Source organism: Convolutriloba macropyga, chromosome 3 (assembly GCF_964194025.1).
Source record: "Convolutriloba macropyga chromosome 3, txConMacr16.3, whole genome shotgun sequence".
In the NCBI taxonomy this organism is placed as follows: Eukaryota; Metazoa; Xenacoelomorpha; order Acoela; family Convolutidae; genus Convolutriloba; species Convolutriloba macropyga.
Genome location: NC_134470.1, coordinates 74,093,653 through 74,111,000, shown reverse-complemented (window position 1 = coordinate 74,111,000; position 17,348 = coordinate 74,093,653). Strand labels below are relative to the sequence as shown.

Below are 17,348 nucleotides of genomic sequence, written 5' to 3'. Positions count from 1 at the left end.
ATGGCCGTTAGGACAAAAAATAATTTTTTGAATTTTTTTGAAAATTAACCGATCTAAAACTTATTATCTTTGAATTGTGAGTCAATTTCAGTAATCACAGGGTCTCCGTTTTTCCTACTGCAAAAAAAATTTGTTTGGATAGCAGTTTTGACTTCTAACTATTGGCTTTATTACTTCGATGCCATGAGTTAACATAATTTTTTTTTATTTTTTAGATATTTTTCATTATTTCGGTTCCTTTTGAAATTTTACGACATTATCGTAAAACAGATAGTTCGCATTTGCTCAAGGAATTTCTTCAAAAGATCGCAGAAAAGGTTTTCAGAGAAAATTTTATGGTTCAAATGGCTTGGAAACCTTCTTGTAGCAGTTTTCTTTTGAACTTTTGGTTTTTGCCTGCATTTGTTGTTCTTTTCATTGTCGTAAGACTTATTGTGATGTCTTATTGATAAATTATGAATGACAAACATTATAATTGTCCCAACAAGGCATAGTTTAGAGTATTTTTTACTTCTTTTTAAGGCTATTTAATTTTATTGCATTGATAATATTTTTTTTTCAAAATTTTTGTCGTTTTGATATACTTGTTCATATTTGTTAAATTTTTTACGCCAAAATTTAAAAAAAAATCACCTTTCTGTTAAAATATAATAGATTGAAGAAAAAATTTACTGAAAATTTACTTTTTAACGGCTCCGACACTTTTCTCACTGAATTTTGGTTGACTTTCCTGTTTTTCGCTGTCTTTTAAACTTTTTTGCAATCGTAAAATGCTGAGAGGCCTCATAAGCTTTGGAGTAAAAATTTAGTGAATAAAGTTTGAGTTTATAGCGAATGGTTTCAAATTTTTGCTATTATTCGTTTTCAAAACTGATTCAAATTTTTCGGTTTTTTTTGTTCTAGTCAACTTGTAACTTATTCTCAGTACTGAGAGGTCCCATTCAATTCCCTGTAATTCAAAAATTAAAATGTCTATTGATATTATATCGTAACTGATGCTTTGTTTGGCGAACGATATGCGTTTTTATAAAAAACTTTGAGTGGTCAATATTTGTGTTTCTGTTTCTGTTTCTTTAAAATATTCGCGTAATAACAGATTCTAATGATTTTCAAATAAGTATCTAGTGAACTGATTTAATCGTTCAAGAAAAATTTAGATGATTTAGTAAAAATTGCAATTGAAATAAGAGAAACAAAACTCAGAGAGAAACTAATACTTTTAATGGCTTCAAAAATTTGTTTTTTTTGCAATTTTTTGTGGCTTTTTTTAGTTTTTTGAAAAGTTTTTCCACAACTTTATTTCGTTTCTTTGACTTAGTCTGAGAAAATGCAGGTCTTTTTTAACGTTTTTTTAGTAGTTTTATCAAGAATTGTTTCGTTGAAGGCTAAGGGTTTTTAAGACATTTGAAGTTATGAACGTTTTTAAAAATGTTGACTGATTTTTTTATTTTTGCCTTATTATTCCTGTTTGTCAACTTTTTATCTAGTCCCATTAAGAAAAAGTTCCATCTGCTTTTGATTAGGAAAAAAGTTAGTTTGTGAAGCTAAGGTTTTATCTGATTGCATTTTGACGTTGTTACTAGGTGCTTTAATATTTAGACAATGAGTTTTTGCTTTGAAATTTTAGTTTTTGCTGATTTTGTTGGTTGTTTTTTTCTCTCGCAGTCTTTTTAATGGCAGATCTCGTAATTAGACACAGCATTATGTAATTCAATTAGTAGTTTGGGTATGCAAAGATTTTTTTAACTCAAACTTCTCTTTTTGATTATCTTTTCATTTGGTTGACATTTCAGTCAAAAATGTAGATGAGCCCGGGTCGGAACATCATGTGCAAACGCACATTAACAAGACTCCTTGTTTCAGTTTTGAAAATAATTTTATTCCTATGTGGAACTAAAATGGTAAATTTTGAGAAAATTCGAAATGTAGTTTTTGCCTGTTTTTCGTTCATGTTTTCTACATTTACAGAAATGTGCTGTCCATTTGTTGCCCCGAATAATGAAAAAATGATGAAAGACATCATTACTTGGCAAAGAGCTGTTTTAGCGAATACACATGCTTGCACTTCTCGCCATTTTCCGCGATGTCGTTCGACTCCGTGCCAAATTGACAGAAATGAAAGAAAACCTTATTGGTAAATATTTGCATTTAAGTCTCTCGGATTACTAATCGCAGATTTAAACAACAATACACAGATTATAAATTCCGTGTATTGTGACTCTTTAGAAGCTTAGTATAAAGTTAAGGCTTAATTTTTTTTAATAATAAAAACCGACCGATATGTCTTTGGCTAATTGAAACACATTTCCACTGAAATTAATAACAAAAAATTGATTCGCTGAAACAGCTATTTGCCAAATAACGATTAATACCCAGGTTGAGGTCCCAGACCGAAAGTCGATATGTCCAGACCGAAATGAACGCACAAGGTGGCGTCGTGCGTTCAAAATTACACGGTCTGGAAAAGAAAATGAACGCACGATAGTCTGGACATACGCAATTTTGAACGCACGATAGTCTGGACATATGCAATTTTGAACGCACGATAGTCTGGACATATGCAATTTTGAACGCACGATAGTCTGGACATAAGCAATTTTGAACGCACGAAAGTCTGGACATTGTGACTCGGAGCGCACGAAAATTTTTTGAATGGAAACAAGAATGCCAAAAACTAATGAGTCCATGTTTGACTAAACACTCTTAATAGAGTGCTCACTCAAGTGAAAGCTTTCTACCAAGAAAACCTCAACTCACTTGAGTTCAAAAGTTACAAAACATTGAACGCAGGAAAATTCGCATCCAACATTTTGCTTTGTTTAAAACAATTTCCTACCTAGAATTTTAAACCCTTGCTGAAGTTGCAAAGCAAATCATACTTTAATAACTAGGTCGCTGGCAGCCCCTTCAGCCAATATTTTCATCGAACATCTTTTATTAAACAAAATGTAAGAACTGCTTGGGCACTTCATCACAACCATCACCCTAACGTATCTATCTTTGAAACGAATACATTATAAAAACGTTATCTGAACATGAACGCACGAAAGTCTGGACATACGCATTTTTGAACGCACGAAAGTCTGGACATAGGTGTTTTTGAACGCACGATAGTCTGGACATGAACGCACAAATGAGCGCACGATTTTTCATTTAGAACGCACTAAAGTCTGGTCATATAAGATTTTGAACGCGCGAAAGTCTGGACATAAGCACGTTTGAACGCACGAAAGTCTGGACATAGGTGTTTTTGAACGCACAAATGAGCGCACGAATTTTAATTTGGAACGCACTAAGGTCTGGTCATATAAGATTTTGAACGCACGAAAGTCTGGACATAGGGAGTTTTGAACGCACGATGAACGCACGAAAAATTTTGAACGCACGAAAGTCTGGACATAGGCACTTTCCGTCTGGGAGGGTCTGGACATAGACACTTTCCGTCTGGGACGGTCTGGACATATTGACTTTCAGTCTGGCACCTCAACCTGGGTAGCCTCACCTAACCTGTACAAAGAGCTACTAGTATTTCTTCTTGAGAGTAATGTGCGTGATGATTCTGTGTGATCATTCGATGGAGTGATAACTCTCTAAAAATGTTTCTACCATAGTGATGAGCGGATTCAAATCTTGCAAGAATCTTGCAAGATGATTCAAAACTTGCAGATTGGTGTTTTAGGAAACATCTTTGAAGCAAGTTTTTGTTTACTGAACAAGTTACGAAGCCTAATTCAATGAAAAAAAAATAGCCAAGATTCAAAATCTTGCAAGAAACTTGCAAGAATCTTGCAAGATTGATTTATAATCTTGCAAGAATCTTGCAAGTTGGATTCAAATCTTGCAAGAATCTTGCAAGATGGATTCAAATCTTGCAAGGATCTTGCAAGATGCTTGCAGGAAGTATGCATTCCCTTGCAAGATTGCTTGCAAGATTCTTGCAAGATTATAAATTCTTCGATCACTAGGGTACAACCTAATATGAATTGTTTGGTCTGCTTGGCATTAGTGATTGCTAGTGGTTGCTTTATTATTTTTATCGAAGATAGGTTGTTAAAAAATGCTCTAAGCAAACACATTCTGAGGGAAAAATTCATTTCAAAAATTATGTGAGGAATGATGGAAAAAGGTGACACTTTGGAAAGATTTTGCTATGGGAAAACAAAAAGTGCAGTTTTCTGCTTAGCAAAACAATATTATGGTCCAAGTAGTTTAAAATAGATTTTTTATACTGGAGTTTTGCGTCTAACGGTATTTAATTTTCCCTCATATATCATCAATACCTACTTTATTCAGAAATCAATGTTCTTTAATTTTTGTGACACATGTATTGATTGAAATGTGTTTTAGTCCATTTTACTAACATTCATCTAGCTGAAAAGCAAAATCACATCTAAGAGAAAGCTGAAAAATTTTGCATTTTTACTGCCAACAAATTTTTTCTGACAGTTTATGTTAAACACTTTTTTATTGGTTTTGTATTTTGTCTCTGATCGAAACGAGAAATGACTGTAAAAACAAGAATATTACAATTTTATTGTTGCGATTCTTAAAAAATAATTGCACGAAATCACGGATTTTGTTTATTTTCATTTTTTTTCCTATTCTTAGCAATGAGATTCTACTCTTGTTATGCGACTAAAATTGCAAATGCTGCAGTTTCAATGTGAAAAAATTGTTCATTGTGTTTGGAAATCAGCCAGCTGTTCTTCTGCTGCTGATATGAATCGATGATTAACATATTTTTTATGTACGTTACAAAAAGACCACAAACGTCTACTAAATGCTCTTCAACTTCCAAGAATAATTTTTTGGGGACAAAAAAATGTCACAAAATAATGTCAACTTGAACATTGTGTTTTACAGTAATCGTATTTTTGCAGACTGTTTGAAGCAATAAAAGTATTGTGAATTAGTAAACCCCAGAATTAATTCTATATTTCTAAGACTATTCGAGATAATTGACAAGTAGTTTTTGCTAAGTAATACACCACCTACGAGACAAAATTAAAATTGTGATTCTATATTAGAACAAAAAATTGATAACAATTTTTGCAAGCTGAAGTTTCTTCTGAAAATCGAAGACCTTTTTTCTCTTCGAAAATTAGTTTTCTGTCGTGGAAAACATGAACTATTAAACTATTATCATTATAACTAACTAGATTAAGACTTAATTTTGAAAAGAAAGTGTGTAATGTTTGTGGACTGTTCAGGTGAGTGAGAGTTCTCTGTTGATCTCTCTCAACTATCTTCCTCTGGCGGAGAGACTCTCAATCATCATCATGAAGGCTAAAGACTTGAGGCTGCCACACAAAGATGACAATCTGCAGATACCTCATTGTAAGTTCACTTCCATTAATTATCCTTAAAAAACTATAAATTAACGTTTTGAAGCACTTTTAACAAACAAAACAACTAGAAAAAGGAAACAGCTTTCACCAGAGATTTGTTCTCCTCTGTCGAACCCCCGTCGTCAGTTGGAGAAAAATGAGTATCTATACTCAAATTTAATAAAATCGTAGCTATTAAATCGAAGCGTTGTTACTATCACGTGATATTAATTTTCTTTTCTTGTCTATTTTTGCGGGAGTTCAATTGACAAGATCATGTTGGTACCAGTGCCTCCAATTACTTCCGTGCGTTCAAAAGATCCTTTGTCCAAAAATTTTTTGCAATAACCAGACTTTCATGCATTCACCAAACTTTTTTCGTTAATTTTCAGGCTTTCGTGCGTTTATCGGACTTTCGTGCGTTCGCGTCCAGACTTTGGCGGGCTCCAAATTTCCGATGTCCAGACGGCCCCAGACCGAAAATACTTACGTTGGGAACTTTCTGCATTCAAAAGATTTTGTGCTTTCTTCGTGCGCGTCCGAAGTGCTAATCCAATAGTATTTACCAGTGCTCAAACGCTTTGTTGGTTTAGCAGACTTTTGTGCTCTCATTGTTGCTTTGATCTACACTTTTGAGCGTTAAAATCCATTTTTGTGCTCGATAAATTTGGAAAATTTGGCTTTGAGCTCTCATGACCAGATCCTTTGAAAATTCATTTCAAGGCAATTTTTACATATTAGACACAATAATGACGCTAATCAATAATGACGCCGGTTTTGTGACCTGAACTTTGGTAATACAACGTTTTCTTGGCGATTGTTTTTGATATTTCTGGTATTCTCATGTACGGAAAATACCGCAAAATTGTAACGCATTTAATGGCAAAAAAGGTGGGGGACTTTGATGCAGGAAACAGCATTACGACATCACAGATTTTATTCTGATTTTTAATCTATTTTGCTAAATTACCTCTTACTCCAGGCACCAAACTGCAAAAAAAAAGGAGAAAAAATTCATGTTTAGCTACTAAACAAAAGCTCCTGATTTGATGGTTTATGCAAATTTTTCAAATTTCATCGGATATGGCGACGAGATTTGCAAAATGGGAGTGTTCCTTAAAGATTGTGGCAACACAAAACAGCATCAAACATTTCGCTTTATAGAATACCGGTAACAAAAGACAATCGGCGCTTTCATAACAGGAACCAAAAATCATCAATTTGGCTTTAAGTTCTAGTTTTTGCTTATAATACTGGTGGAAAATTGGTAAATTTATTCCATGGAGAGAACGAGAACCAATTTTGCTCCTGAGTTTTAGAAAAATAATTTTGTCACATCCTAGCATTCATTGATCGTCGAGATTTTCAATTAATGAGTTGATGCTGATTGTTTATTGGATTTGTTTTGGGTGAAATAAAAAAGCTAAACAAAAGCTAAAAAACTACATTCGCATTCAAGTAAAATTAAGCCAAGCGTCTTTTCCGCATCTTAAAAGTGATGCATTGAAAAAAATCCGTGATTCAAAAAAATTTCCCAATTAAATGAACAAGTTTAACGTAGTGTTCAGTTCTTTTCCAGAGAAATATCAGCATGTGATTCTTGTTATCTCGTTTTATTTCTAACTCCACTAGTTTTAGGCCAGCTAAGTGTTTGTCAATGAATCAACACGCATTAACTTCAATTAATATCATGAGCCTTGAGCCAATTTTATCGCATTCTGAAACTTCATATTTTTTCTGAGATTCTTTACCAATTTCTTCGGTTTATAACTGAAAAAATAATTTAAGCAATTTGACTGATACATTAAAGTTTTTCATCAAAGTGAAAATTTGACACCCCAAAAATCCGGTTTAACTGATATGAATGACTAAAAATTGATATTGGTCGAATTCCAATTAAATGTCTCCTCATTAGCAGCTTTCTATTTGCATATTTGCTTTAAGTTCCCCGCCAACAACTTCATTTTTATATTCAAAAGATAAAATATTTTAAAATTCAAATATTTGAAAACTTTGAATCCGAATATTGACTTCTTATTGGCATTTAATGAAATCCAAAATGCAAAATTGTATTCTACAGGTAATTTTCAAAAACACAAATTTCTATTCTACAGGTAATTCTCACAAAATCACAAGTTAGATAACTTCTTTTAACTTGAACGGAAATTTTCTGTTGTGTATATATTTCTGGTTCAATTTGAAAATATGTTTGAGCACGGGTTAAGTGCTCTTAATGATGACTTGATGTCATGATTCTGACGTTGGATTGGATTTGCAGAACAAATGAAAACTGACTACCAAAAAATTAAAAAGCAGTTTCCATTCCTCGTTATAACAAAACTCACAATTACAGCTGATGTTTTGAACACTGTGGCCAAAGCAATTGGTAACAATCTCTGCAAGAACTTTAATACTAGTCGGTTTTAATAGAGAGCAAAAGAGCTGAGTTAAGCAACAGTGATTTTGCATCTTCAAAATAATTATTGAAAATTTATTCTTGATGCAGCTTTAACCAATTTTAGGTGGAATACGAACCGATCACGCACTTTTAGATAATTGAACACGCGAAAGTTTGATCAGACGGCTTTGTTATTATTTTTGATTGAATAAAATGAAATTTGACAAAGTTCTTTGATTTATGACCTTCCAAAATATTCCTATTGTATTGTGCTCTGTTCGCAATTTTTTCGACTTTTCCACGTCATTGAGGAGTCAAAGTAAAGAGTTGATTTTTTTACGCCTGATTAGAATAGGGCGCATGAATGCCAGTTACCTTGAAGCGTCAAATGTTTCAATTCAGGTTGTATGTGGAGTTGAAAATCGTTATTAAAACCAATTTTGATTTTGAAAGCGCATTTTTCTCACGAGCGGCAATTTGATGTCAATTTTGCTGTATTTTTTTCTGTTGAAGGCTTTCAAAATGCTACAAAAACGTTCCAATTGCATCTTTTTGCTATTGTTTGAACATATCAACAGGCAGAAAATGCTTTCTATAACTATTTGTTTTCAAAAAAACACTAGTGAATATTTGATTTTTGCTTATTTACCTACAGTAAAAAAGAGTTTGCCTATTATTTGATTTAGTTTTAGTTCTGTTGTCTTTTCTTCATACCAATAATTAGGGGTCTTGTTGATCGGGAGTTAGGCATAAAAGAACTTAACTATTGATTCGAGTTCATGTTTAGTAGTTGTATGACTTCTACACCAAATGTTCTCAAATATTAGTAAAGAATATTTACGTTAATATACTCTTTGTTGTTTTTGTTGTCATTTAGTCTCATTAGTGAAAGATGTCGTAGGTTGCTAACGTTCTAAAAAGGACTATTTTAACCGAGGTGATAATTATAGTTCGAAGCTAATGCTTTCTATGGCTTGAACACCAAATGCCTCTGTGATTTGCAAGTTTTAGTCGTTCTCTTCGTTGTCTGACCTCTTAGTCTCATTTTTGACAATTATCAGTGTTCGATAAGGACGAGTTAATTAGTTGCTTTTTATTTTAGCATACAGTTTTTGCTTCCTATGACTTGTACGCTGAAGTTTTTCAGAAAAATTTAGTTAACTTTTCGGTTTTGCTGGTAATTGTTGGACCACCTATCGCTGTCTTATCACCGAAATTTTTTTATCGTTTTACCTTAACGATGGTATTCTTAGGTTAATCAAGGTGAAACGAAATAATTATTTCAATCCGTATCTTTGCATTTTGCAACTTTTACTATTTTTGTTTTCTGATGGCTAATTTTGCAGTTTTTCTGAAAATTGGTACTATTTAGGTTGTATTATCAACTATTGTCACTGTTGATTAATTTCATCAAATGCTAACAAGAAAAAAGATTTTTATTAGCCGCACGATTTCTTATTCCTCACTTTTTTAAAATTGACACTTTTCAGCAAGTTAATTTTTTAGTCTGGCGTGTTTGTCGGAGTTTTTATTGTGGTCTCATCATTCAATCGCAAAAGTTTCGTTTTTAGTGTAGCATCAAAGTTGTCAATTCATCGACACCAATTTTAAGCGCAAGATTCTATCGACTGAGGTACTGTTTGTTATCGAATTGTTTAATTGAGTTTGCGAATCCCACTTTCATTTGTAGACTGATTACCACCTTTCAGCCGCTAAAACTGCAAAAAAAGTATTTTTCTTTTCAATATGTTTATTACGTGCTTTAGCTGTGAAGTTCGATTTGAACTTATGACGTTCTCTTACTTTGATGCCACTGAATTAAAAAGATATTCTGATTTTTGCCAATTTCTGTGTCGTTTTTCTCTCTGTTTTGCCCTCTCTGTCAAAAAATCTCGCAAGGCTGTTATATTATGTACCCATTCTAAAAAATGCATTAAACAAATTTTTATTAAGTGTTGTTATTTTTATTGAGTCATAAAACACAAAATCTTAACAGGATTGTTATACTCATACACAAGGAGTATAGTCAATTGAATCGCAAATGGCTTTGTAAGTACTGAGATAGGCACTTGCGTCGCGAATGGACGATTTAGTTGTTACTTTCAACTAAAGCCTTTCTAGATTTGGCAATCGCGGTGCGATTGACTCTAACTGAACTACTCAGTTAAAACGAGAGGTATTTTGCAAGGATTAAATTGAACTGAGCGTTAGCGCTACAAATTGGAGAATGAAAGTTAATGATAATACAGATTATGAAAGAAAGTTTGTTCAGGTTTTAATCATACAGAAAGGAAGCAAAGTTTGATTTTTTTACAACGTGAATGAGTATATATCCGGTACAGACGGGATGAACAGACTTAACTGCTAAATATGGGAGGAAGTATATAGCACTGAACTAAAAATTGCATTCGCCCTTCAAAAGGAACATACAACAATAAATTAGTTTAAAATACGGATATGGATACATGAAGGGTATCCATTGCCGTATGACATTTCCCCCTCTTGAGGAAAAATTAATTTACTAGATTAAAATCAGAAAATTAATAAATATTCACCGGTTAGTAAGTAATAAAATATTAAATAATAGATAGAATAGAAGTTTATGAAAGTTTTTTTATCGAAGATTACTCGCTGTCGCTATTTTCAGCATTTTCGGCCTGGAGAACTGTCATCTCCCTTGGTTGGTTTTGCGAGTACTCATCTCCTTGATTTGATCCTCCCGCAATGCCAGTGTCTTGGTAATCAGTGTAACCTTCTGTGTTACGAACTTTTTCGACAATTGTTTGCGATTTTTGGGATTTTTTCTTCAGTGTCCTTTTGCTTTTTCTAATAGAAGACGTATCCGAATCCGATGTATCGCTGACCGTGATTTTGCGTTTCGAAGTCTTTCTCAAGATGGGTGTAGGTTGTTTTTGAGTCGAGGAGGTTGTTTGCGTTCCAGATGGCCCTGCTATATCAGATGATACCACTTGCGGCGCGATTGGACTAAAATTTAATATTTGTGTAAGGTCGGGTCGATTTTTGAATGCCTCATCGTATTTCGGGTTTCTTTTTGGTACTCTCATTTTCAATGATCTTGCGACATTGCTAGTTGTAGATATACAGGATCGTGCCGACGAAATGACACTTATATCGTCTGTGTTTTTTCTGTTTCGCTTTATCTTTTTCTCTCCAGTATTTTTTCGAAAAAGATCTCGTTTATGCTGTTGAATTTTTTGTTCGAGAGTTTTTTCGTTTAGTTTCTTTGGGCGTCTGTCTATGTACTGTGCTAAAGTTGTTTCCCGTTCGGCCCGCGTTCCAAATTTGGCGATGTCAGAATTTCTGACCCGTACTTCAGGTTTGGAGGGTTCTTTGATGACGCTCGTCGGTGGGCTTATTTTGCACACTGTACTGCCAGGTGCTAATACTTCGTAGAGGCCGTCCAAGTTTTTATTTTGGCGCTGGTTTTCATGTATTTTTCGGGCCAACTTCACTTGTACGCTTCTTTCAGAGCAGGGAATTGCACGGTGAATGACATCTGGCTTTATAAAACGCTCTTCCCCGTCTTTCCTTTTCTCTTGTTCCGTTCTTGCGCGGGTACTTGCGGCGCAAATGACTCGCTCAATTTCCGTATCGGAACAAAGAGCTGTATCCGCCCACTGTTCATCTGTGAGATAGGAACGACCTGGGATTGTATCCTCGTCTAAATAGTAATTTATTATTGCATTATAGTTGAGATTTTTACTATCAGATTTAGTTGTAATATTTGATATAGGTGTGTTACATTTTCTACCGAAATGTGCCTCAAAGGGTGTGGTTGTGATTGTTTTTTGTTTTGATATACGAAGTCGTTGTATTATTGCTTTGAGTGAATTTTCTAAATTAAATTTTTTATTTAACTGTGATTTCATGCAAGCTAATTGTCGTTTAATTGTTTGAATGATACGTTCTACTAATCCGATTGCTCTATGGTCATTTGCAGGTGCATAAATAGGTGTAATATTGTTTTCGGTACAAAATGTTTCAAACTTCTTTCCTGTAAAACATCTAGCTTGGTCTAATCTAATAGTTCTAGGCACTCCATGATGATATATATAATTATTTAAGAATTTGATTACATTTGGACCTGATGCGTTATTTACTATTTCTGCTGTAGGATATTTAGAGTATCTATCTATACTAGTAAGGAAATATTGTTCTATTCCTTTCTCATTTAGAATTGGGCCACCAAAATCTAATGGTATTTCGTCATTTGGTTCACTACATTTAGGTAGAGGTGTCCATTTGCGGTGCGAAATCACTGATTTTAGATTCTTACCAATATCTGTGCAAGCTTTGCACTCACTGGCCTTTGCCAGAATGTCTCTGTGGATGTAAGGCCACCAGATATTTTGAGCTAAGGAAAGCATAGCGAAACTGCCTGGGTGTGTGGAGTGTATATCCTCCAACACCGCATCTTTAATGGACTTTGGGATCGCAATTCTTTCGTCTAGACAGACACACCCGTGCTTCACACTAAGATCTCTCCAATATGAGAAGAGGTAGGGACTGATTTCTTGTAGTCGTTCTGCATCATTTCGAAGTACACAGTCCCTTACTTCTTTCAATATCGCGTCTTTTCCAGTCAGTATTGCTAGAAATTTCCTACTGAACACCTTGTTTAGGGTCTCGGTGAACATTATGTCCTCAGCTACGTCTATCATACTACCAGTTGGGGTTTCAGTATGAGTTGTTGCATTTGATTCGGGTGTTGAGGGTGTTGTGTCGGAGAACGTTACTCTTGCTTTAGTAGGAGTCGATTTCGAACGGGTTGCTTTAGCTTTTGACATCGTGCTGAGACTATTTACGGAATTATTTGAGATGAAAGGTTTATTGAGTTTTTTCACAAAGCAGTGTTTCTTATTTTTGCGAGTTATTTTTGGGTGAGTGGTATTTATACTTGGGGATTTGTGTTTTCGCGCTTAATTTAGTGTTGTTAGGTGTATTACTTGACTTATTACCATTAATAGGCTGTATTAAGGATAATTGTTCAGATTGTTCACATTCTTTACTGTCTACGATTTGCACCTTTTTTGCAGCGAATTTGTTAATGGAATGTGAATTATTTACTTTACAGTGATTTGGTACAAATTGTAATTTTGTAAATTTAGGTGGCATTTGCGGCGCAAATGGATGTACAGAATACGGATTAAATTTAGAATTAGCATGTGTTAATTGCGGTGCGAATGGAGGTTTCAGTGGTGAACTGGTTAATTGCGATGCGGATGCTATATCACAATTAGTTGAATTATTGCTTTTTGATATGGTTAATCGCGATGCAAATGGTTGTGTAACTTTTGGTGAAGGCAAATTCAACTTTATAATGTTTATAAATTTTGTAGTTGTAGTTTGTCTATTGGTAATTAAATGTTTCATTGAATCACGGATTTTAGAAATTGTTGCTACAACAAAGTGCTCGTTGTATGTAGATATCTTTTTAGCTCTTGCAAAAGGGTTTCTAGAAATGTAATCAACGAGTCCCATTTTTGCACCTGGCATATGCTCAATCGTGAAATTGTACGGTAGCAATCTATCTATCCATCGAGACAGTCGACTATTGTATGACTTATTTGATCGGTGTTCTTTAAGTATTGACAATAGGGCTCTGTGGTCTGTTACTACCGTAAAGTTTTTTCCGTATAAGTAGTATTTAAAATAATCGATTGACCAAACTATCCCCAATAGTTCCAATTCGTTGACGCTGTAGCGTTCTTCCGTTGAATTGAGGAATCGCGACGCGAAGGCTATTGGTTTCCAACCATCCGGTGTATTTTGGTCCAATGCTGCCCCCAATCCTGAACGGGAGGCATCACATTTTACACGAACATCCAGTTTAAGGTTGTAATGGCTATTTTCTGTACTATTTGCTATTTTTTCTTTAATCTGATTAAAATGTTTTGTATGTTCGTCCGTCCATATGAATTTTACTGATTTCTTCAGTAGTGGTCTAAGTGGATGACATAGTTGTGCTAAGTGAGGTATAAATTTGCCAATATAATATACTGACCCGAGAAATGATCTAAGGCGTTTTAATGTTGTTGATGGTGGTATTGTTAAGATTGCAGCTGTTTTGCTTTCTAAAGGTGATATTCCAGTCTGTGTAAATTTGTAACCGAGCCATTCTATTTCAGATTTAGCGAAATGACATTTCTGGAGGTTAATTCTCAAGTTATCGTCATCTAATTTTTTTAGACATTTGTGGACGTAGGCTAAATGATCTGCTTCAGTGCCGGTACTAACGATTATAATATCGTCTAAGAAACAGTATGTGTTTTGTAAACCAATGAGAGTATAATCCATGGCTTTTTGAAACTCTGCCGGCATATCTGTAAGTCCATAAAAACCAGTTTTGAATCTATATGTACCTGTAGATTCTCCACATATGATGTTAAAATTACAGTGTTTTGCTGTATCGTGATGTAGTTTTAATTGACTGTATGCATATTTGAGATCTAATGTGGTGAAATATGCTTGTTGACCATTTTGTGTATCTGTGAGATGTTGTGATATGGTGTCAATTAACATTTCAATATTAGGCATTTGGTATTTGTTTTTATGTATTGCTTTATTTAATACTTTTGAATCTAATGCGAGTTTTATCGACTGATCTTTTTTTACTGTAATTACAATCGGGGAGATGAAGTGTTCGTCAGAGCAACTAGATAGTTTTTCGATATGACCCTCAATCTGTAGTCTTTCTAATTCGTTTGATACTCTAGGTTGAAGATTTATCGGAACACGTCGACCTTTTTGATGCTTTGCTGTGAACGTTTGATGAAACTTTGACTTTGCTACATGTGTTTTAGATAAACCAATTCTCGATACTAGATGTGGAAATTGCGTCGCGATTGACTCTTTAATTTTACATGTAGGATTATTGATGTTATAAACACATTTACCAGTTTCTGGTTGTTGTTGGACAACTGCAAGTCCCAAAGTAGTGAACAGATCTCGTCCAATGATATTTTTGTGTCCATCATCTACCACAGTCAATATTGCTGATTTGTCTTGCCATTGATTGTAGGCTACTGTGGTCTCCAAGTGTCCAATGACCTTGATCGGCTCATTTGAAAAAGTTTTCAAATTCCTTTTTTCCGTCGATTTTATCCATTTAGCTGAGTTTGTAGATCGTAGGACTTTGTTTGCTAGACTTTGTGTGATGATACTCACAGCACTTCCAGAGTCAATCATAGCAGATGTTTGTACTTCTCCTATTTGCACTTCTACGTTTAATGGTTCTAATTGATGAACTGAATCCGAAGAAATCGCTGCTACGTAGTCGTCAGAGTCGCTATCATAGTTTGAATCGTACACCTGGTCGTACAATTGTTGATAGCTCGTGATATAGTTTACTGATTCTTCATCATCACTTTTATCCGGCGTCTGATCGATTTGATTTACATTTGATTTTTGAGTTTTCTGAATTGGAAGCTGTGGCAGTTTTGTTTTTCGACATTTTCTAGCGAAATGACCCATAATACCACAATTATGGCATTTTTTTCCATTCGCGGGACAAATCTGCTTATGGTTGTGGCTCCAGCGAAGACCACAATCCATACAAATACTCGTATATTGGTAGTTTTTTGGGATAGATGCGTAGCGAGTGAAGTCTCGCTTTGTGGAAGGTCCATTCGCGTTGCGATTGCGCATTGAGTTATTATTGATGTAATTCACTGAAGTATTACCTGACATCAAGTTTTGGTTAATTTTCTGCTGGTTCTGTGCTCCCATTTCCATTTGTATGGCGATTTCCAATGCTTTTGGTGGGTCTACTGTTTCCTTCAACAACTCTTTCTGAGTTTTGTGATCAAGCATATTTAATATGAATGCATCACGAATGAGTGTAGTTTCTTCACTACCAAGATTACAATTTTCCGCCATTTCTATGAGACGGCCGTAGAAACTTTCTACCGATTCTCCTTTTTGTTGTTTACACGAGTAGAAAACGAAGCGATCGTAAGTTATATTACGAACCTTTGTGAATGAGTCCTCCATTGCTCGCCACAAATCTTTAAAAGGTTGTTTTTCGATCTGAAAGTGAGGGTACTTGCTCTTGAAGAATCCGTCGCCCCTCTGTGCCAATGCTTAGATATAGCAATGATATTGTCTTCTGTTCACAAATTCCCCATGGTTTGTCACCACAGAGGATCCCGATTTCTTCAATCTTTGCACAACCATTTTGCCAATTGACTTTCAATTGTTGGTTTCGGACTTTACGATCTCTTTCCGTTGCCTGTGTGTGATTCTCTACCGGTGCTTCATAGGTAGGCTCAGGCGGGTATGTCACTGTTGCTGGTGGATCACTCAACAGAGTATCCAATTGGATCCCTTCCTTAGCAAGTAGAGCCAATTTCCACTGCTGCGTCCATTTGATCCACGTCAAGGAAGGTGTTGCTGTCGGTTTCTCCCAGAATGCTTCTATATGGAGTGGTGTTTTCTTTGAGTCCGATGCTGACTGCGCCATGTTATACTCATACACAAGGAGTATAGTCAATTGAATCGCAAATGGCTTTGTAAGTACTGAGATAGGCACTTGCGTCGCGAATGGACGATTTAGTTGTTACTTTCAACTAAAGCCTTTCTAGATTTGGCAATCGCGGTGCGATTGACTCTAACTGAACTACTCAGTTAAAACGAGAGGTATTTTGCAAGGATTAAATTGAACTGAGCGTTAGCGCTACAAATTGGAGAATGAAAGTTAATGATAATACAGATTATGAAAGAAAGTTTGTTCAGGTTTTAATCATACAGAAAGGAAGCAAAGTTTGATTTGTTTACAACGTGAATGAGTATATATCCGGTACAGACGGGATGAACAGACTTAACTGCTAAATATGGGAGGAAGTATATAGCACTGAACTAAAAATGGCATTCGCCCTTCAAAAAGAACATACAACAATAAATTAGTTTAAAATACGGATATGGATACATGAAGGGTATCCATTGCCGTATGACAAGGATAACTCTTTTATTGTTCTTGTGTTTTTTGTTAATTTTTGCACGTAAAAGGTCATAAGCTTTGTTGTCAGTGTTAGAAACCCTACTGAGACATGAAACAACGGTAGTTTTTGGCTATTTCAAGATAAAGATTCCCATACGCTCAGAGCAGAAAGACTTCAGAGCAGCCCAGGTCGCGGTTCTAATATTGCATACAGAATTGCTATTGACGTTTTTGACGTTGAATCGAAATTTACGGCCGCTCCAAGGTTGGCAATTGTCTTTTAATACAATTTTTTAACTTAAGGGCTTTCTCTGATGTTTGCAGAGAAATGTACATTTGTGTGCAAGTTTTGAAACCTGGACTAATTTTTCAGGGACTGTAAACATTACAACAAATTTTTACTCAATTTGAAGAGAACTTGTTTAAAGTTGTTTATAAAAAGAACTCCAGACTGTTGATGTCAAGTTAGTGAAAGTGGATGCAAATAACCAGTCGTTGAACAAGTAAATAACGCACCGCAAATAACGAGACAAAGTTGAGGATACTGTTTATTGTCAAGTTACACTAGGAATTCAGATACAACCAAAGTCGAGGACAAGTACGTAAAAGTTGGGCCAAACTCTCTTCGTACCAAATATTTCGAGGCCTCTCACTTATGAAATGG

At 35.0% G+C, this 17,348-nt stretch overlaps 1 protein-coding gene across 3 annotated transcripts in view; it reads left to right on the top strand.

The window, feature by feature from the left end:
- The window catches only part of LOC142336449 (uncharacterized), a 48,190-nt gene that overhangs the window by 18,562 nt on the left and 12,280 nt on the right, over positions 1–17,348 (top strand). For all 3 annotated transcript variants that reach the window (XM_075385295.1, XM_075385294.1, XM_075385293.1), the window contains exon 6: positions 5,211–5,337. In XM_075385295.1, the coding sequence (XP_075241410.1) occupies positions 5,211–5,337 (127 nt within the window). The remainder of the gene's footprint in view (positions 1–5,210; positions 5,338–17,348) is intronic.